Below are 22147 nucleotides of genomic sequence, written 5' to 3' on the forward strand. Positions count from 1 at the left end.
CCAGTTTGCAGTCATCTCCGAACTGTCAGCCACAATCCTCCTATGTTTGCTTGCACGTCGGAAAAATAAATGCCGAACAAGAGGGGTCCCAGGACTGAGCCCTGTGGGCACCGCTTGTGACTGGCTTAGAGTCTGACATGGCTCCAGCAATTCTGACCTTGTGGGTTCTGTCCTTGAGCCAGTTTGCAACCCATCTTGTGACATATGGGTTTACATTTAAGCTGGTGAGTTTGTCTATGATGCTCGAGTGGGGTATTGTGTCGAAGGCCTTTGCAAGGTCAAGGTAGGCTGTGTGAACTGCCTTTCCCTCATCAATGGCCCTAGTGACTGTTTCAAAAAAGTCAACCAGGTTCAAAAGGCAGGATCTGCCCTAGACAAAGCTGAACTGGGTAGGATCCAATGTCTGTAGGTCCCCAATGTCTTTGTTTATGAGTTCCATAATGATCCTTTCCATAGCTTTGCAGACCAGGCTCATCAAGCTTATGGGGCAGTAATTTCCAGGGTCTGTAGAAGCACCTCCTTTGTGGAGTGGGACCACTGTTGCTGTACGCCACTCTTTGGGTACGTATCCTGTAGTAAGGCTAAGATTAAACAGCAGCCTTATGTGCGGGTTTAGTTCCTCTTGGAGTTCATGTAGCACGCAGCCCGGGACACCGTCTGGTCCCATTGATGCTGTGTTTTTAGCTTTGGAGAGGGCGGCTGTCACCTGGGCATCTGAAATGTTAGGGAGGCTACACTCTGCTGGGATAGATATTTCTCCTTTTGGGGGGGAGGGGGCAGAGAAATTTGCACTGAACCTGTCTGCCAGAATGTTGGCAATGTCTGTGGGTTCAGTGTATTTTGTGTCATTTTGGACTAACTCTGAGCATATCTGGGAGTTTCCACCCAGGTTTCTAACATAGCTAAAGAGGGCCTTGTGATTGTCTTGTGTGTCTTTTGCGATTTTTCTCTCAAAGTTGGCCTTGGTTAATTTTATGAATGATCGTAGTTTTTTGCTAGTACTGATCAGAGATGCCTTCCCTTTTAGGAATTTTGCTCTGTCATGTAGTAGCTTCCTCCTCCTGTTGTAAAGTTTGTTAATGGCTGGGGTCCACCAGACAGGATGCCTGCCTTTGTGGGATTGGGTCTTGGTTTTATTAGGGATTGCATGATCCATGCATTCTTGAAGGTGTCCGTAGAAGGCATTTATAAAGGATTCAGCGGTGTGGGTTGCAGTTTCCACTGGCCCAGGGGCCTTGAAGGATACTACTTCAGTCTTAAGAAGTGTGAAGTCGGCTTTTGAGAAATTCTTCACTGTGGTCTTTTGTACATGGGGTGGGGGCGGGATGTGGATTTCCAGTGAGATTAATTTATGGTCTGATCTCACAAATGAGGGGTTTACTTTCGGTGTGGAGCATTTTGTCCCCATGTTTGTGATGATCAGGTCTCTAGTATATTATCTCCTATTGTGGGTGTGGTGACTAGTTGTTCCATCGCATTTGAGTTTATGAATTCTAGGAACCTTTGGGCTAGGGTGCTGGGGCTTGAGTAATGGTCCCAGTGTATGTTTGGGTAGTTGAAGTCTCCCAATATGATGGTATTTGTAGAGACTTTCATACTTTCCAGTGTCTTCAGGAAGGCTGAGTGGGGTTCCTGAGTTTGAGAGGGTGGTCTGTAGCATGCTAGAAACTGTAGGGCAGTTTTGCCTATGGTTAGTTGCACCTGGATGGTCTCCGATGCTTCGTGCGTTGCCACTAACCTGGAGGTGTGGGTATCTTTGATGAATATGGATACTCCCTCCTTTGTGGTTCGGTCCAAGTTTTGGGGCCGGAAAGCATGATATGAGGTATAACCTGGTAGTGCTGGGGTGCTCTCAGGAGCCTTGAACCATGTTTCAGTCACTGCACAGACATCGATTTTCTCCATACTGAGGAGGGCTTCGAGAGTGTGCATTTTGAGGTTTAGACTTCTGGCATTGAGCAGCATTACCCTTAGTTTTTTTTCACTTGTGTTTTCTAGGGAGGTGGGTTTCTCTCTTGAGCCTTGCCTAAAAAAGGCACTATGGGGGTGGCAAGAGCCTTGGCCAATATCCGGAAGCCCAGGGGTGACAGGTGCAAGCCGTCCCTTGCTAAGCAGCGTGGCTTGTCAAGCATGTCATCCCAAGTGGACAGATATTGGATCCCCTTAGAATGACACCGGTAATTAAGCTAATTGTTAAAGCTGATCATTTTGTCTCTGTACTGTGGCATCATTCTTGGTGAGGGGTAAGATGCTGCTCTGGGTCAGGGTCATACCGGCCTGGGCTACATAATCAGAGAGCTCCTCTGTCTCTTCATGTAGTCCAGGGCGGTACGTCTCAGGTCATTCACACCGGCATGGACAATGACTGAGTCATATTTGTACTTGCTTTGGAGTGACCCGAGTGCTTGTGTTATGTGGCGGATTCTAGCGCCTGACAGGCAGCTTACTGTAACCTTTCCCTTGTTCAGTCTGGTGAGTGGGACGTCAGTGTGTCTGACTATGGAGTCAGCTATTACAAGTGCATCTGGCATGTTGTTTGGCCTTAAGGGCTGTGACTGTTTAGCACACTGACTTTGTGAACTGTGTTGCATGTGCTATGTCTTGAGGTAGTGGTCACTTGGGTGTCTGATTTGGAGGCCTCTGTTGTTTTGGTAGATTTTTATTTAGAGCCTCCGAGTATGTTCTTGTGTGTTTATGTGTTTGGTTTGCAGTTGTGATAGGTCTATGTGAGACTGGTGCTCAGGAATATCCTTCTGCGAGTCCACACAAGATTTTAGATAGTTGGGGACTCTGTCAAGGATGAAATGAAGATTGACAACATCAGATAAGTTATGTACTTAACACAAGGTTCCATCTGTGTTGTCTATTTTCATTTATCCTAGACTCTCCTCACTCCATCCCCTGACCTTTAAAGATTTTTTTTGCTCTAGCGCGTTATATATCCTTGAATTATTATGATTTTTCAAGCACAACAGATACGGTTTCCATTTGTGCTTAGTTTCTAAGATATATATATATATATATATATATATATATATATATATATATATATACATATACATACATATATATATATATATACATATATATATATATATATATATACATATATATATATATATACATATATATATATATATATATATATATATATATATATATATATATATATATATATATATATATATATATATATATATATATATATATATATATATATACATATATATATATTTATTTATATATATATATATATATATATATGTGTGTGTGTATATGTATATATATATATATATATATATATATTTATTTATGTACTTTTATGCAAAGTCGATCTGAGGTAATTGTGAGAGGGATTGTGGGTAAAGGTGAAGCTCGAGAGCTTTTGGCTAGTGCGAGCTATAGTAACGGCTGAGTCAATTCTGATACCGGAATCGGACCCATCTTTCAAGGTTAAATATAGACAACACAGAAGGGACGTTATGGTAAGTACATAACTTTTTCTTTCTTTTTTCAGCCAGAGACGGTTGCTGCTCACTGGGACTCCCTTGCAGAACAGCTTGATGGAACTTTGGTCTCTGATGCATTTTTTGATGCCACATGTCTTCCAGTCCCACCGAGAGTTTAAGGAGTGGTTTTCAAACCCTTTGACTGGAATGATTGAGGGAAGCCAGGAGTACAATGAAAACCTCATCAAGCGTTTACACAAGGTAATTAGTTGAGTTAATTGAAAATGAGACCTTCATTGGTAACACTTGAGTCTTACACAAAAGTAATTGCCTTATTGGTAAAAAGGTTTTGTAAAGGATCTGTTTCTGAGGAGTTTGGGAGACGTACACTCAGGGGCCAAACTATGTAATGTCATGTTAATGTTTTCAGATTGCTTATTCTTACAGTAGAAGAGGAAATTGACGTTTAACAGATGTTCATCTTGGGTATCGTGTCTCTTGTCAGTGTGACATCAGAACTGGCCAAACAGACATTTTCCTTCCATATTGACTTGCAGGTTTTGTCAGCAACCCTCTGTAGCATCTCCTTGTTGCAGTATCAAACTGATGTACACCTTCTAAGGTAGATTTGCTTGTGTCATTATTCAGCTCTTACTACTTCGTTTTTTTACTGTGCAACAATTCAGTACTGATGACGTATAGAGAGCAAGTGCCCGGTCTTTAAACATTTATTTACTTTAAAATTTCTGATAGTTATCCTTTGACAGTTTCTATTGGTTCTGGGGTTGAGAAGTTTTGTAGGATTCATGGTGGCTCGAACAAATTATGTTCTTCATGTTTCACTGTTGCAGTCATCTCACTTGGGTGATCTGCCTGCAGGTAGCCCTCAGTCAGCCCGAATACCAGAGTCTTGAGATTTCTGCGTCAGATGCTGTCGCCTCTTCCATGACAGGTCCTCAGGGATATAAAACATGCAGCCGACGGCATTACATCAGCTTTTCTTTCTGCGCGGGAGCCCGGAGCAGATCACAAATGCCGGTCAGCTGCTACCTGAAATTTTCATTTTTCGAGTTTCAAATCTGAAGTCTTCTAAAGCTAAGTACCCCATTTAGGATCCTTTTTTCTTGCTCTAACCCATGTCAGAAAAAGTTAACAGTTGTCTTGCCTGTGGAAAGCAAATACTTCGCAGAGATTTTCATTCTTACTGCGTCACCTGTTTAGGCCCAGACCACGGCATTCCTCGCTATCGATTTTGTGCCTTGCTCAACACCAGAACTATTCATCGTCTGACCGTCTTTGTAGCTAAATTCTTCCGCTCTCGCTGTCTGTATTCCAAAATGGCTTTAAGCCATCCAACTACCAGTCTTCCAAGAAAAGTAAGGATAAAGACAGAGAGACCGCATAGATCCAAAAATGCCGATGATGCTTCCGTTAAGCTAGTCACCAGTTAGCCGGTACTCAGAGAGGTGCTTTCGCAGCCCCCAATACCCACTTCTGCAGATTCACAGACCTTTACTGAGACCCATTCGCAGTCCGGTATGCCACGAGATGCTTCTTCGACTATGGAACCTGTGGATTTCTCTAACTTGTATGGTTCCAGAACCGCTGTGCCGGCACCGGCTTCTGAGGGTGTATTCAGGCCTTCCGATGTTCGTATTAAACAGACTACTTCATTTTTGACTAAATCTACCGAATTTCTCAGGCCCAAAGTTCGCACTACGCCTAGGAAACTGGCGGAAATGCATTCTGAAGCTCCCATGCGTCAGAAACAAATGCTTAGAATGGCTGAAGACCTTATTACTTTAATTAGCGGAAACCAGCCTTCCCCCTCTAAAAGACCATTGATTTTCCTTCTGATTCTACAGACCATGAGTCCAATGACTCTGACCCCTCTGATTGCAGTACATACCCTTATCAACCTATGAGGATTCAGATGCAGAGGATTCCATTCCCTCTGCTTTCCCTCCAAAGGACTTTTCTTTCGGTCAAACGTTGCACACCCTAAGAGAGCGTTTCCACTGGGATTACCAGGACTGCCCTCAGTCAACAAAGAGACTCAGGGAATTTTTAGACTTGCCTCAGCACAGGCCTCAAGCTATATACCCCCTGTCCTGGATATTGTAGATAATGTCTTCATGGAATCTAGTCTTACCCCTGATAATTTACCTCCTGCTCCTAGAAAGCCTGACAGGTACTACAGAGTACTTGACTCTCACAAATTTCTCTTTAAAACTTCCTACTGCGGATCCACAGACCATTTGCCAGGGACCTAAAGTTATTAAGGCTATTACAGCCAAAAACCCTACCCCTTCGGACAGGGATTGTAGGGCTTTAGATCGATTGAGTAAGAAGGTATACACCTCTGCAACTCTTGCCAACAGGGCTATAAATTGCCACTTTCACATGTTAAAGTATCAGCAGCATATTATGGAACTAATTAAACAAATAATGTTTTTGATTCCTGATTGTGCAGAAAATAAAGCTTTACAAGAGTTAATGCATTCTGCAAGCCAAGTTGGTAAACCTACTTTGCAATGTGGTTTTGATGCCTTAGAAGCGTATTGCAGGGCTGCTGTCACTGGGTCTGTTCTGAGAAAGCATGCTTGGCCGAAGGAACAAATCTTGCCAGACCATCTCAAAGCAAAATTAGTAGATGCTCCATTAAATCAAGAATGTTTGTGTGGCACAAAAGCAATAATATTTCTTAAAAAGATGGAGGAAAAAGCTAAATCTATGCAAACTGTTAGATTTGTTACAGGTGCAGCCACCTAAATTCAGTAGGCACTGCTTTTCAAAAAATTGGTCCTTTCCAGTCCCTCCCGGTCCAAACCCAGGGGCAACAGACCACAAAGACTACAGTCTTAAGGTATACACAGATCTTAACAATCGAGTGTTCTCACCCTAAAAACAGTGTGTGGTAAGCCGCCGTCTTATGAAAAAAGTTAACAATGACTTCTCCTGCATCCTTCCCAGCCATGCCCACATACTTGCATCCCTAGGAGGAAAACTCGCCATGCATGCAAAAAACTGGGAATACATTACCCAGGACCGCTGGGTCTTAAACATTGTATCCCAGAGATAACAGATTCTACTTCCATTCACTGCCAACCCCAGGCGGATTGCCAGACCTTCCCTAAACCAGTGGGCAGAGGTACAAAAGCGCAAGTACTTTGTCTTCTCAGTATCAGGGCTATTCAGCCTGTTCCAACAGAGCAAAATGGGCAGGGTTTCTACTCCAGACTGTTTCTTGTGCCCAGAAATGAAAACTCTTGGCGCCCTGTCCTGGATCTATCAATTCTCAACACCTTCTTGGTGTTGCCAAAGTTCAAAATGCTTACATTCCAACAGCTGCTATCTATGCTAGCGAAGGAATCCTGGCTAGTCACCCTAGACTTAAAAGAAGCTTCTCCGCACATCCCCCGTAAGGGAATCTTGCAGGAAATATCTACGTTTCAGGGCAGGCTCTATGCACGAACAGTTCTCTGCACTTCCCTTTGGCATAGCTACTTCGCCCAGGGTATTCACAAAGTGCCTGGCTCCAGCCATGGTGTACTGCAGGCAGAGAAACATTCAAATTTACCCATACTTCGACTATTGCCTGATTTAGGCGGACATCAGGAATTTGCTACTTCAGCACCTGATATTTGTAAAGAGACTCCTAACTTCTCTGGAGTATACCATCAACAAAAAGAAATCACATCTGGTACCCAGCCAAGAAATTGTATTCCTGGGAGCAATCTTGAACACAGCTTCCCAGATGACATTCCTCATTCCAGAAAAGCATGTTTATTTGACAAATTACTTCAAACTACTGGCCACCCAAACCAGGTATCTGCAAGAAAAATATTGCAAGCCCTAGGGTTCATGACCTCATGCATTCTCCTAATTCCATATGCAAGACTGCATATGAGGTAACTTCAGTGGTACTTAAAAAGTCTCTGGTGTTAACATTCTCAGGACCTGAAAACCGTGATACCGATCATTCCTTGTCAGAGTTACTTTGGTGGACAGAGGCCTGCAACCACAACAAGAGACTCCCTTTCACTCAACCCCCCCGCCACTCAATCCCTGACAACAGACGCATCAGACTATGTATGGGGGGGCACACATGGCAGGCAAATGCATTCAAGGCAAATGGAGTCCTGGACAAATGCACCTGCATGTCAATCAAAAAGAAATGTTAGCTGTACAAAATGCACAGATGGCCTTCACATTCCTTATCTGTCCAGGGCAACTCTTAATAAAGACAAACACCACAGTCATGTGGTACATAAACAAGTGGGGGGGGGGGGGACTCATTCCTACCCACTCTGCAGGTTAGCCATGGCTCTGTGAAACACAGCCTTGAGCAACCAAGTGCACCTGCAAGCTCAATTCCTGCCAGGCAAACAAAATTCAGTGGCATACGACTTAAGCAGAACTCTAATGGACCCACACGAGTGGAAACTGGAACCCAACACTTTCAAGCTTCTTATCCACAGGTGGGGGGCACCCAGAGGTGGACCTCTTTGCTTCACCCAAAACCATCAATTGAGCAAATTTTTCACCAGAACTCCCCGCAGCGAAGCATGGAAAGTGGATGCCCTATCCTTTACGTGGGAAAACCTCTCAATCTGTGCCTTTCCCCCTCTGCCCCTCCTCTCAAAAATACTACTCAAGATCAAACAGGACAGGCCAAGGACAACCCTTATTGCACCAGACTGGCCACGCCAGCACTGGTACCTACTTTTATGCAGTTTGACAGTGCCACCATGGCACCTGCATCGGACTGAGACTCTGCTGTCCCAGCAGGAGGGCCAGATTTAGCATCCTCAGCTGCAACCCCTGAACCTAGCAGCCTGGCTTATTCCCTGAATACATCAACAGCAACCCTAGGCAAACAGGTGCTGGATGTCATCCTTGAGGCCAGGAAGCCTTGTACTAAGAAATCCTATTCAGAAAAGTGGAAAAGATTCTGTTCTTGGAGCCATTCTCAGGGAAAGGACACAGTCGTGCCCACCTTACCTCATATCCTAGATTTATCTAGCAGAACTGCTCCACAAAGGCCTATCCTTCTCATCCATTAAGATTCATGCCTCTGCCAATATCAGCTCATTACAATACTGAGCCTCCTCTCTTCTCTCACCCTCTGGTCAAACAGATGTTCTTCGTGTTTCACTGTTGCAGTCATCACATTTGGTTATCTGCTTGCAGTAACCCTCAGTCGGCCTGATTAACAAAGTCTTGGGTCCTGCTTTGGTTGCAGTCTCTTCTTCCGTGACATCAGGTAGTCAGAGGTATAAAGCATGCATCAGTCTTTCTTGCCGTGCGGTGCCCGAAGCAGAAGCAGTTCGCAAGTGCCGGTCGGCCAACTCCTGAAATTTTCGATTTCGTGTTTCAGAACCGAAGTCTTCAACTGAAGGCCAAGTCCCCCGTTGGGGAAACACTTTCTTGCTCTAAACCAGTGTCAGTAAAAGTAAATAATTGCATTTCTTGTGGAAAGCAAATAACTCCTAAAGATTTTCATTTGTACTGTATTCCTTGCCTAGGCCCTGACCACCATGTACCTCGCTGTCGGTTTTGTGCCTTATTTAAACCACAAACTATCCGTCAGTATATTTTCGCTTCTAAATGTTTTGATGCTCAGTTTAATTATCCCAATATGTCTTCGGTAAGCCATCCGACTACCGACATTCCGAAAAAACGCAAAGATAAAGACAGGCTGCCGAGATCCAAAGCTGCCAACGATGCTTCTCCTAAGCCAGTCGCCAATTTGCCGGTACTCAGTGAGGCGCTTTCGCAGTCCCTGATACCCGCTACTTCAGATTCTCAGGCCTCTACTGAGACCCATTCTGAGTCCAATATGCCGCAAGATGCTTCAACTGTGGAACCTGTGGATGTCTCTACCATGGATGGGTCCGGAGCTGCCGTGCAGGCACTGGCTTCTGAGGGTGTATTCAGGCCTACTGACTTGCATATTAAACCAATGCCTTCTTATTCTCTAAGGCCTAAAACTTGAACCATGCCTAGAAAACTGACACCCAGACCACATGGGCCAGGCCTCTATGCCTAAAAAACAAATAATAAGAGTGGCTGAAGACCTTATTACTTTAATCAAGGGAAGCCAACCCCTCCCCCTCTAAGAAACCTAGGACTGAGTTTGCTTATGATACTTCTGACCATGATTCTGAATTTTCTGTTTTCTCTGTTGACCATGATTTACCCTCATCTACCTATCAGGATTCTGATGTAGAGGACTCTATTCCCTATGCACCCCCCCCCCCAGAGGATTTCTCTTTTGGTGAAACCTTGCATACCCTCTGGGTGCATGTTCGTTGGGAAAGTCAGGATTTCTCTGATTCTAAAAAGAGGCTTAGGGATTTCTTACTCCTGCCCCAGCACAGGCCTTTAGCCATACCTCCTGTACTAGACATTGTTGATGATGACTTTTCGGAATCTAGCTTGGCCCCTGACTCTCTACCCCCTGCTCCCAGAAAACCTGATGGATATTACAGAGTCCCCTGACTCTCAAGTTCCTTTTCAAAAATCCTACTGCGGATCCTGAGACCATTTCACAGGGACTCAAGGGCATTAAAGCTACTACTGTCAAAAATCCTACCCCCTCTGATAGACTCCAGGGCGCTGGATAGATGAGGTAAGAAGGTATACACTTCTGCAACTTTGGCCATTACGGCCTTAAACTGCCAGTTTCATATATTAAAGTATCAGCAACATATTTGTTTGCTTAAACAGAAAATGATGTTGATTCCTGATTGTGCTGAAAATAATGATTTACAGGATTTACTACATTCAGTTGAACAAGTTGGAAAACATACTTTGCAATGTGGTTTTGATTCACTAGAGGCATCTTGCAGGTCTGCTGTCACCAGGTCTGTAATTAGAAGGCATGCTTGGCTTAAGGAGCAATCTTTGCCAGATCAAGTTAAACTAAATTGCTGGATGCTCCCTTAAATCAGGACTGCCTGTTTGGTAACAAAGCAGAAGTTGTTCTTAAAATGATGGAGGAAAAAGCTAAATCTATGCAAACTGTTGAAGATTTCTTACAAAACTTTGGTCCTTTCTTGCCTCTTCCAGGCCTTCTCCGTTCAAACCCAGAACCAGTAGAACAACCAGGCTTCAGTCCCAGGGTACACACAGGACTATGCAGTGGGAGGCTCCCACTTCCAAATCCGGGAGTAGTAAGACTCCTCCCTATGGTAAGCTGTCTCAATGACTTAACTTTAAAACTTCCAAGCACTTCTCAACTGACTGCTCCTTTAGGGGGAAAGATTGCTCTACAAGCAAAAAACTGGGAACTCATAACCCAGGACAAATGGGTTTTAAACATAGTTTCCCAAGCATACAGATTTCACTTGCACACGTTACCAATCCCAAACGGTTGGCCAGATCTACCCCCAGATCAGAGGGCAGAGGCTCAAAAGCAAGTACTCTCTCAAGATTAGAGGCTATTCAGACTGTACCAGAAGTGGAAAATGGACAAGGTTTCTACTCTAGACTTTTCCTGTTACCCAGAAAAGAGAACTCATGGAGCCCTATCCAGGACCTTTCTATCCTAAACACCTTTATGTTGATTCTAAAATTCAAGATGCCAACTCTTCACCAGTTGCTTCCCATAATAGGCAAAGATACCTGGTTGGCAACACTGGATTTAAAGAAAGCTTGTCTGCACTTCCCAATCAGGGAATCTTGGAGATGATACCTGTGTTTCAAAGCAGGCTGCACACACTATCAGATCACTGTACTGCCTTTTGGATTATCTACTGCGCCCAGGGTATTCACAAAGTGTCTAGCTCCAGTCATTGCATTTTGCAGGCAAAGAAATATTCAAATATACCCATACCTGGACGATTGTTTAATTCAGGCAGAAAGCCAGGACATACTTTTGAATCATCTAGCATTTGTACAAAAGGCGCTAACTTGTCTGGGGTACACCATAAACGAAATGAAATTCTCAGCTGGTGCCCTGTCTAATTATATTCCTGGGAGCAAGCTTGAACACAACTTCCCTGATGGCTTTCCTCACGCCAGAGAAACAAATTTGTTTGACAACTTACTTCAAACCTAGTGGCCACAGAAACCCTGCTATCTGCAAGGCAAATACTACAAGCCTTGGGGTTCATGGCCTCGTGCATTCTACTAATTCAATGTGCAAGACTGCTTGAGGAAACTACAATGGTAGCTAAAAAGCCTATGGTGTCAACATTCTCAGGATCTAGAAGGAATGATTCCTATCGTACCTTGCCTACAGTTGGAATTCCTTTTAATCTATATTTAGAAAATCATTGACTTAAAAAATTAGAGCAAAGGATGTATCCTGCTTCGGAAGACCTGAATGAACCTCCATGGAAGAAGGCCAAGCTTCCTATTCCCACTTCCACTGCCTGTCCGCTTCCGGGCGCCCCGGCAGTTACCGATTTAGGATTTGAGGGACGTCTGACAGATTTGTCTACTTCGGCGACCTTCAAGGAAGCCTCTTCTCAGTTGACAACTAGCATGTCCACGGAGCCTTCTCCGCCATCGGCTACCGCTGAGGTTTAAGGGGAACCAGACCAACCAGGCCTCTGACTGGGATCCCTCCTTTGGACTCTGCTACCCTTAGCCAGGCATCTGATTCCAAGCCTACACCTAAGGCTACCCCAGTTAAAAAGAAATAAAAAAAACAAACATCTGGCTTCACCCGCTGAAGGCCTACCTGATTGGCAGTCCTTCACCTCATGTTTGATGCAGGCCTTCATGGCCCTTAGGCTCTCAACCTCTTCTCCATCTACTGTTCCTCTCCTCCGCTATAGGCCTGCCTCTGTCTCCTCTCTTCCACTCTCCACTTCACAAGACAGGGAAGCAGAGCAAGAGGTTTATTGATCATCTTGTGATTAATCAATATCATACACCTCCCAAATTGCATCTCTTTGAGTATTACTCCCCAGATGAATAATCCAACGAAGGGGACTCCCCCCAACCCATCTTCCCCCGAGGATATCACTTTTGGAGAGACCTTAACCAAAATGAAGGAATACTTCAAATGGGACACCTCACAAATGTCTGATACTCCAAAAAAAAAAAAAAAAAAAAAGTATTTTGAATTGTTAGAAGTGGAACCACCCTCCCCATCTGCCATTTCTCCTGTCATCCTTGCTTATTTGGATGCCTTTTCCCCAACACAAGACCCCAGACTCTCAGCCTACTACCACTAAGAGGCCAGATCACTTTTACAAAGTGCCTGATGACCGGAAATTTGTAGTCAAACCACCCCTGGCAGACCTTGCTGTGATTGCAGTATCACCTGATAAACAATCCAGACTGATGTCTGCCTCTCTCCTACCCACAGACAAGGACAGCAAAACCATGGATAGAATTGGAAAGAAGGCTTACACCTCTTCCACATTGACCTTCAGAACCATTAATTATCAAACCCATATGACCAAATATGCTCTGGACCTTGTCTCTCAAGCCTCCACTCTGCTGGCTGTTACTCTAGACTGCCCCACTAAATCTGACATAGCATCGAAACTTTCTCTAGCTGCCCAAGTAACCAGGCACTCCATTAGATGTAGTTATGATGCTGCAGAGGCCACTGCACGATCTGCAGCCACTGCCACTGTACTTAGAAGATATTCTTGGCTACGTCTACAACACTTACCAGAGGACTTAGTCTAAAATCTTACATTCTCCTGGAACCCTAACTTATTGTTTGGTAAATAGTCATCAGATTTGTTCAAAAATCTACAAGAAAAGAGTAAGGAATTGCAAGACATCAAGCATCTGCTCGTGTCTCTTATCTGGAAATATTACAGGAATTACCGTACCAAAAATACATTTGTCAGAAGAAACTCCTCCTGTGCTGGACCTACCTCTTGCAGACACACGATGGGCCAGAAGACAAACCCCTTCAAGGCTCAGCTGTCTCGCATTCCCCCGCTAGACGGCCCTTTAAGGCAGAGGATGTCCCAACAACGTGTGACTGCCTTGCCCACCTACCATTTTCTTGCCCACCTCTCACACTGCCTCCCCTTTTGGAAAGCTATCACTACAGAATTGGGTTCTGGCTATTGTTCAAAAAGGATACTTCCTCTCTTGGAGAAAAAGACCCCCCCCCCCTTAATGGGTGTTCCCTTCCCCCAAGAAATTAGACACACCTCTTCTCAAAGATTTTGCAAGACCTTCTGAGCCTGGGAACTATAGAACCTGTCCCTCCAGCTTCTATTCAAGACTGTTACTGGTCCCCCAAAAAGATGGACCATGGAGACCCATTCTAGACCTTTCATTTCTGAACTAATATTAAAAGTTCCCACCTTCAGAATGTTGTCCCGACAAACTTTACTCCCTCTTATACCAGCCCAGCCCTTCATGGCCACACTCGACCTGAAAGAAGCCTGTCTGCACATCCCTATTAAACCTTCCCACAGGAAATTCTTACATTTTTCTGGACCCTCCTCTAAGATTCAATTTATTGCATTGCCCTTTCGTTTGTCCACTGCTCCCAGAGTGTTCAGAAAATCCTTGGCACCTACCATAGCCTTTTGCAGAACACAAGTGATTCAGATTTACCTGGACGGCATCCTTATTGTAGCAGAATGCAAGGAAATCCTGCAAATCCATCTACAGTTTACCATTTGTCTACTTCAAAGACTGGGGTTCACCCTCAACTTCCCATAGTCTTTCTTGACCCCAGGCCAAGACAAAACATTTCTGGGTTGTAGTATCAGTACAGCCATAATGGAAGCATTTCTTCCCCAGGGCAAAGTCAGCTCCCTGTCCTCCCACTTCAGAACACTTGTGCAGACCCAGCCAGATAACTGCAAGGCAATTCCTACAAACCTTTTGCCCAATGGCAGCCACAATCCCCATGCTCCCACTAGCCAGAATGCACATGTGAAAGCTGCAGTGGTATCTAAAAAATGTATGGTCACAACACTAGCATCCCTTAGAGCAAGAAATCACCATTTTATCCTGCCTAGAGTCCGAACTCAAATGGTGGCTTCAGCAAATTCAGCTGAACCTGGGACTTCCACTGCAATTACCCACCCCAAACCAGTTCATGTATACAGATGCATCAGACGTAGGATGGGGAGCCACTATGTCAAACTACAGGGAGTAAGCAAAGTGGCACCCTTCCATAAAGAACAAGCATGTCAAAGTGAGGGGAAATGACAGCAGTCCTCCTGGCACTGAAAACCTTCTTTCATCTCTTACGACCAGAGTTTCTCCAAATAATAACAGACAACACCACAGTTATGTGGTACCTCAACAAGCAGGGAGGGACAAAAGCCTACCACCTCTGTGGACTAATCTTACTAATATGGGACCTAGCCTCACAGCACAACTTGTCCCTGCAGATATCCTACATCCCCTCACAGGACAACAAATAAGCAGGGCTTCTCAGCAGGACATCCTCTCCAAATCACGAATGGATGTTGGACAGGATTATCTTTTTAGATATTGTTCACCAGTGGGGCACACCAAATAGAATTGTTTTCCCCCCTTCTCCCAGAACAGACAACTGCAGACTTTCTGCTCCAAGGCACACTCTCCACTAGCTTGGAGAGTAGACGCATTCAGCATTTCATGGAAGGGGAGGTTTCTATATACCTCTCTACCCTTCCCATTAATTCAAAAAGTCCTCCTGAATATCAGGAGAGACAAACCAGAGATCTTGTTGGTGAACCCCTACTGGCCAAGGCTGCTCTGGTTCCCCCTACTTCTCAATCTAGCCAAGGGAAATCACCACAAGTTACCCCACAAGGTGGACCTCCTGACACACAAGGGAACCCTCATCCACCGACACTTGCAGATGTTGGCACTGACACTGCGGGTGATAAACTTCTAATTCCCTTCAGGCATCAGTATTCAGAGGATGTGCTTTTCAGCCCTGAGGGAGGCCAGGAAACATAATAGAAGAAAATCTTACTTAGCTAAATGGGAGAGATTTTCAAAATGCTGTCTGGACAAGGGCAAGGATCCGTGCATTGCAGATCTTCCCCCCAAGGTCTTGCCTGTGTGTGTCAACTAATTAAGGAAGGACTTTCTTACTTTTCAGTTCAAGTCCATCTTTCAGCAGTCTCAGCCTGCTTGCCACGAAACCCTCCCTTACTAGCCAGGCTCAGTGTTAAGATGTTCTTAAAAGGGATCTTGCACACCAGACCACCAAAAAAATCCATCCCACCACCCTGGGACCTGAACTTGATCCTTGAAAAGTAACCGTCTCCATTTGAATCTGCTAATATGGCTACTCTGCAAATGTGCACATGGAAGACAGTCCTGGTAATGGCTATAACTTCAGCCTGAAGGGTGTCAGAATTACAGGCCCCAATGGCCTGCCCCCTCCATACAATACCTTTTACAAGGACAGGGTAACCCTACGAACCCAACTCTTCCTTTATACCTAAAGTGGTCAATGATCTGTCCTTAAACCAATCTTTTCATGTACCCACCTTTTTCCCCTCTCCCACCAATGAAAGTGAGGGGATACTCCACTCCCTGGATGTACACAGCTGAGGTTTTACCTAGACAAATCAAATCCATAAGAAAATCCAATCAGTTTATTTTTTCCTTCCACCCCAGGGCCCTGGCCAAGGCAGTCTCCAAACAAACCATAGCATGTTGGATTAGAAAAACTGTTTGCCTGTGTTCACACCATAACAAAAAACTCCCACAGGGAGTTAAAGCTCACTCTACCAGGGTAGTGGCAGCCTCCAAAGCCTTTTTAAAAGGCCTGGACACTGCATCCATACTGGAAGCAGCCGCATGGTCCACCATTCACACTTTCACCAAACACTACAAGTTAGACAGCGTCTCCAGAGCATGTGCAAGATTTGCCAGAGCAGTTCTGCAGGGCTTTGTGGAATCAGCTGCCTCTTCTACCTCCTCCCTTCCTTCCATCTAAGTTGTGGCACTCTCCCACACCAAGAATTCTGCAACATAAGAATAGAAGGACATAGAATAGTTGTGTAAAATCTTACCATAACCGTAGATGTCCTTCTCTTCCATGTTGCACTATTCCTTCCCACCCACCTAACCCCTTTTATCCTTTTCTGTCACTCATTACTGACCTGTCTTGGGACTCCTGATGGTGTTAATACCTTACCCTATGACCAATTTAATCACCAGTTGTCTCTTTGATCCTATGGCTGACATCACTTGCTAGTCTACTTAGACCTGTCCTGCTGGGCTTTCAAATTCTGAGGTCTGTGCTTGCAGACGTCACATTTAGGGTCTCTGATTTATTGTCCTACATGTGCTGTGTGTGACATCCCACACAACTGCAAAAGCCAAGCTGAAGCGTTTGTATAGGAGCCTACGTACGGATCACCTGAGGCTGGAAATCCCACACCAAGAATACTGCAATATGGAAGAGAAGGACATCTGTGGTTATGGTAAGAGTTTACACAACTATTCTTTCCTGTACATGAATTTGTTCAGCAGTAGCCATAGTTATGGAGGTATGGTAAGATGAAGTATTTAGGTATATGGATTAAAAAAGCTTCTGTTATGGCAGCTCAGGATATGTAGGAAGAGACTAAACAAAAGATGATAAACACAGGAAGTTGTGGGCCATCATTTATAAAAAGTTGAAATTTACTTGTGAGGGAAAAGGGCAAGTGTTCCATGGGATTTTATTCTCCCCATAGAGCAAATTGGTTTAGGATTACTTGATTTGAAAGGCTACATTAGAGCTTTGCAGCTAAGGTTGATATATGCACAAATCAAGCAGAAGTTTATGTAACAGAGTAGAAAGGGATAATGCTGAAATGCGTACTTGCATATTGTCGCAACTAGGTTCCAAATGTTTCATAATGTCAAAGGGCTCAAGTAAAAGTGCATATAACCTTCAGTGTGAGAAGAAAGTGAAGTCACGCTATTTTGATATAAAAGATAACATGGGGGGGAGGTGAGTTAGATTTTATAACCTTGACACTGCTGTATGAGCAGTAGATCAGTTAAAGGGTGATTCGCTACATGTAATTTCTACGATTTGTAACATTCCAATACTGGTAGCAGTTGATACCTATTTAATAATTGTACCAACAGTTTTACAGACCCTGTACGACAGAAAAATGGTATCGAACATGTGACAAAAATATAAAGAAAACGTTCATTACTGCTGCCCTTTTTTCAGTTCTTACACTTAAATACTTGTAATTTGAAACAGTAAAGTACTGTGCCGGTTATGTTCAAATGTCAATTAAAATGGAAAATGAAAAGCCTCTAAGTAACAGGCCTCTAAGTAACTAATAACAATCCGTTGTATGGCAGAATGACATATCTCCCCAACTACCTGTCTCCATAGGGGTTCCCCAAGGATCCATCCTTGGACCCCTACTTTTCTCTGTTTACACCAATAATCTAGCCTCTGCCACCAAACATGGCACACTCATCCAGTACGCAGATGACTCAACCATCATCTGCTCAGCCCAGTCCCTACTGAAACTGCAAAAAGTCACACAGGAAGCCTTTTCCTCTGTTGAAACATGGTTATCCGATGCCCAATTAATACTCAACCCAAACAAAACTAAACTACTCATCTTCCAACCCACCAAACATACTCAAAACAACTCTCACTTTAACATCACAGCAAAAGACAACACCACTATATACCCAACTGAACACACCAAATTGCTAGGAGTCGAAATAGACAATAAACTAAAATGACATTCACATATCCATGACCATAAAAAAAGTCCACAAAAAACTAGGAGCATTATACAGAAATAAACAATTTCTCACCAAAGCAGCAAAGATTTCAATAGCAAATTCCCACCTTATCTCCACCCTACTTTATGCCTCTCCAGTATATACCAACCTGAGGCAATGTGATCTAAACAAGCTAGAGACCTGCTACAACAAAATCGCCAAATTCGCCACAGGGGCATCCTACCATAGTCACCACTGTCTCTCACTTGCTGAACTGGGCTGGCTTGAACTCCCTCACCTCCTTCAGTGGTATCAACTCTCACTCGCCCACAAACTAGTAAACCATCCACTAAATGTCCCAGCCCTCCAGAATCTACTCCAACCCTATCGCACCACCAGACCACTAAGATCCAGCAACAAAAATCACTTGCAGATCACTAAAGCCAATAACTCTGCTGGTGAAGCACTATTCTCTTGCGCCATAGCCAAATTATGGAACTCACTCCCACCCACAATTACCTCCGTACCATCATGCACCAACTTCAAAACTTTATTAAAAGCGCACCTAAAAACATGCTGGCTATGCCCTTGTAACTCCCACTCTAATATCATCCACCCCATCCAACTACTATTTTTCTTTCACCTCCACTAGCTACCTTGATGATAGAAGCTCAGATGCTCATAAGCCTAGTACTTATTATACAGAAGGAGCTTCTCGTTACATTTGTTAATGCCTGTTATGTACTTCACAGATAAAGATTCTACTTGTCTACTGATGTACTATGTTCTTCATCTGTAAATATGTTGTAAGTAATTTCTATGTTAAATTTTAATCGCTATGTAATCCAGTGTAACTACTGTCTGTTTATTTTACTGTGGAGCTTTTCTCCCCGGGCCTCCGCTGAAAATGGACCCACGTCCAGTCGGACACTCCCGGTCAACAAATTTAAATAAATAAATAAAAATAAATAAACTGCAGGCAGCCATCAAATAACATAACTGGATAACAGTATAACTTTGGCAGACAAAAAAAACAGACTCTTTCACCGGTTTTTCGTTTCGGAGGGCTGCTACACATTAGTCAGGGATCGGAGTACCTGATGTCGGTCTTTAATATTGTAAAGTGAAGTTAGTCACTTGTTTAGAATATGGTTGTGATAATACGCAAGTACCATGAAGTGTGATTTTTGTGAGAAATAAAAAAGTAGGATTTTGGATGCAGGACCTTGATAACACGGATACAGAATATTATATTCGTAAAGTAGCAGTAACTGTTTAAGAACCAAGCCAACACTGAAACATAGTAAGGAGATTTTACCAATAGATGCTGCAAGTATATAGGGGTATAGAAAATACGTACGAAGGAGAATAACTAGGTATGGAAAAGGTAAGAGAGTGGGATGAGACCAAACAGAAGTTTGGAATGCAGGTTAGAGACTGCTTCCTCTACCAGGGGGTTATGACATAGTATAGGCAAAGAGTAAGGGATGTGGGTGTGTTAAGTAAAAGACCAGTTTTCTTTGATTTTTTTTTTTTTAGTCTAGGACAGAATTTTCTTTAAAAAAGAAAAAGGTTAATTAGTATGGGATATGAAATAGTATATGGTAACTGTAAGAATCAGAGAAGATTAATGAAGCTTGGGAAAAAGACAATGGGAAAGCAAGAAGTCCTCCTATTCCGATGTTGCAGTATTCATACTGTGGGATTTCCAGCCGTCATGTGGTCTGACATCTGCTCCTATACAAAAGGTTAAGCCTGGCTGCTGTAGGTGCGTGGGACGTCACATAGGGCCATAAAACAGGGACTATAAATGTAACTTTTGCGCACGTAGACCTCAGAACTTTTCAGCTGCAGACGGCGTGCGCTTCGATCCGCTCTTTAGTCTGAAGACTTCAAAAAAGATAAGTACCCCGTATGTGGTTTTTGTTTTTCTTACTACGTGAGCTTGGTTACTGTAGGTTTTTTGCTATTTAGCTGATGTCTGACAAAAAGAGCAAATGTAATTGTGTGGTCATCAGATGCCACATATGAAATCACATGACAAGTGCTTGTTTTGCTAAGGTGAGGAGCACGACCATAAGGCCTGCTCCATTTGTTTGTCATTCGTACCAAAATCCTTCACAGCCGTCTGGCAGCTGTAAATTTATATCTTGAGAATCAAAGATTAAAACGCTGTGCTCGCAGGAGGGATCCCGAGTCGGTCACCCAATCCGAACAACCATGGAAGAAGGCCAAGTTTTCCAGGCCTACTCCCATTGCCGCTCTGCCATCGGACGTCCTGCCGACTACTGATTTTAGGGGCCAAGGGACAGCCGATTCTTCCATTAGCCTCGATGGATCCTCTGGAAGAGGCCATTATTGCAGCTACAGAGAGCACATCATTGGACCTGACCCCAGACTCTGGCCTCAACCGACATCACGGGGTAAACCCACTACTTGGTAGTCCGACCAAGACTTTCTGCCCCAGCCCAGACCTTGGTTCCTAGGCCAACTCCTAAGCCAATGCCAACTAAGGAAAAAAAAAAACACTTGAGCCCCATCCCTCAAGCTACTCCAGATTGGCAGACGTTCACCAATTCCTTGCTATAGGCCTTTATGGCCCTTAGGCCTATAGGCCCTGCACCTACAGACATTCCAGAGATGAGCCCTAAACCATCCCCTGCTTCTTCCCTCCCTTTAATCACTACTCAGCAAGGAGAAGAAGAACCTAAACAATATGATTCCTTTTCTGAGGAATCTGTTGTGTGTCTCACATTGCTTCTCCTGTGAACTATTACTCTCCAGCCGACTCTATTGAGAGTGATTCTCCTTCAGAGGATATTTCCTTTGGGGAAACCATCACAAAAATGAGAGTACTTCAAGTGGGATACAACCTTAATGACAAACATGCAGAAAAGATATTATGAGCTCCTGCGGTTAGAATCTCCCTCCCCCTCAGCTATTCCACCATTTCTACCAGCCTTTATGGACACCTTTAATTCTGCCTCCAAGAATCCAGATTCTCAACCACCTGCCCCCAAAAGGCCGGATAGATTTTATAAAGTTCCAGATCAGAAGTTTCTAGTGAAACCTCCCATGGCTGACCCTGGAGTCATTGCTGTCTCCCCCGACAGATGATCTAGGCAATTACCCTCTGCTTCCCTTTTGCACACAGACAAGGATAGCAAAAACCATGGACAGAATGGGTAAAAAGGTATATGCCTCCTCCACCTTGGCCTTTAGGGCTATAAATTACCAAACACACACGGTATATTATGCCTTAGACCTCGTTTCCCAGGCCTCCAACTTGTTAGCCTCTACCACGACTGTCCCACAAGGAATGCCATTGCATCTAAACTGTCTTTAGTTTCTCAAGTAGCCAGGCACTCGATTAAGTGCAGTTATGATGCAGCAAAAGCATCAGCCAGGTCTGGTACATTTGCATCTGTCTTTTGTAGATATTCCTGCCTATGTCTCCAACCTCTACCAGGGGACTTTAAATCCAAGGTAATGGATGCTCCTTTAGACCACAATCTCTTATTTGGTAAGAATTCAGCAGAACTTTTCAAAAATTTGCAAGAGAAACGTAAAGACCTTCAAGACATAAAGCACTTGTTGGTGTCCCCCTTACCCAGATACTACAGGAACTACTTTTTTAAGACTTCTTTTATAAGAAGAACTCCATGTACATCTAGTCCTTCCTCCTCCAGACCTCGTAAAGGGTCCAGGAGATTGCCTTACTCCAGACCTCCTAATTCCCAGGGACCTGCCAAGCAGCCTTTTCCTGACTGAGGAGGTTCCACCTCAGTGTGACTGCCTGGATCAGCTCCCTCTGTCTGCCTGCCTTACTCAATGCCTCCCCTTCTCGAAAACAATTACTTTGGGTACTTCGGTGCTTTCCATCATCCAAAAAGGATATTTCCTATCCTGGAAGGAAAAGCCAAAAAGAATTCCCTTCCCTCCAAGAGACCATCTCCATTTATTCCCTCTCATATTGAAAGAATTCCTGATTCTAGGAACTATAGAGCCAGTTCTCTCAGGATAGGAAGGAAAAGGCTTCTATTACCGCCTTTTCCTAATCCCCAAAAAGG

The 22147-nt window shown here is 43.9% G+C and overlaps 1 protein-coding gene across 1 annotated transcript in view; it reads left to right on the plus strand.

Moving 5' to 3' along the window:
- The window catches only part of LOC122814504 (Snf2 related CREBBP activator protein), a 3617155-nt gene that overhangs the window by 1699822 nt on the left and 1895186 nt on the right, over positions 1–22147 (plus strand). Inside the window, exon 13 of the mRNA XM_044087079.1 lies at positions 3518–3710. Within this exon, the coding sequence (XP_043943014.1) occupies positions 3518–3710 (193 nt within the window). The remainder of the gene's footprint in view (positions 1–3517; positions 3711–22147) is intronic.

This window comes from Protopterus annectens, chromosome 10.part0 (genome assembly GCF_019279795.1).
Source record: "Protopterus annectens isolate FY-2018-M chromosome 10.part0, PAN1.0, whole genome shotgun sequence".
Lineage (NCBI taxonomy): Eukaryota > Metazoa > Chordata > Ceratodontiformes > Protopteridae > Protopterus > Protopterus annectens.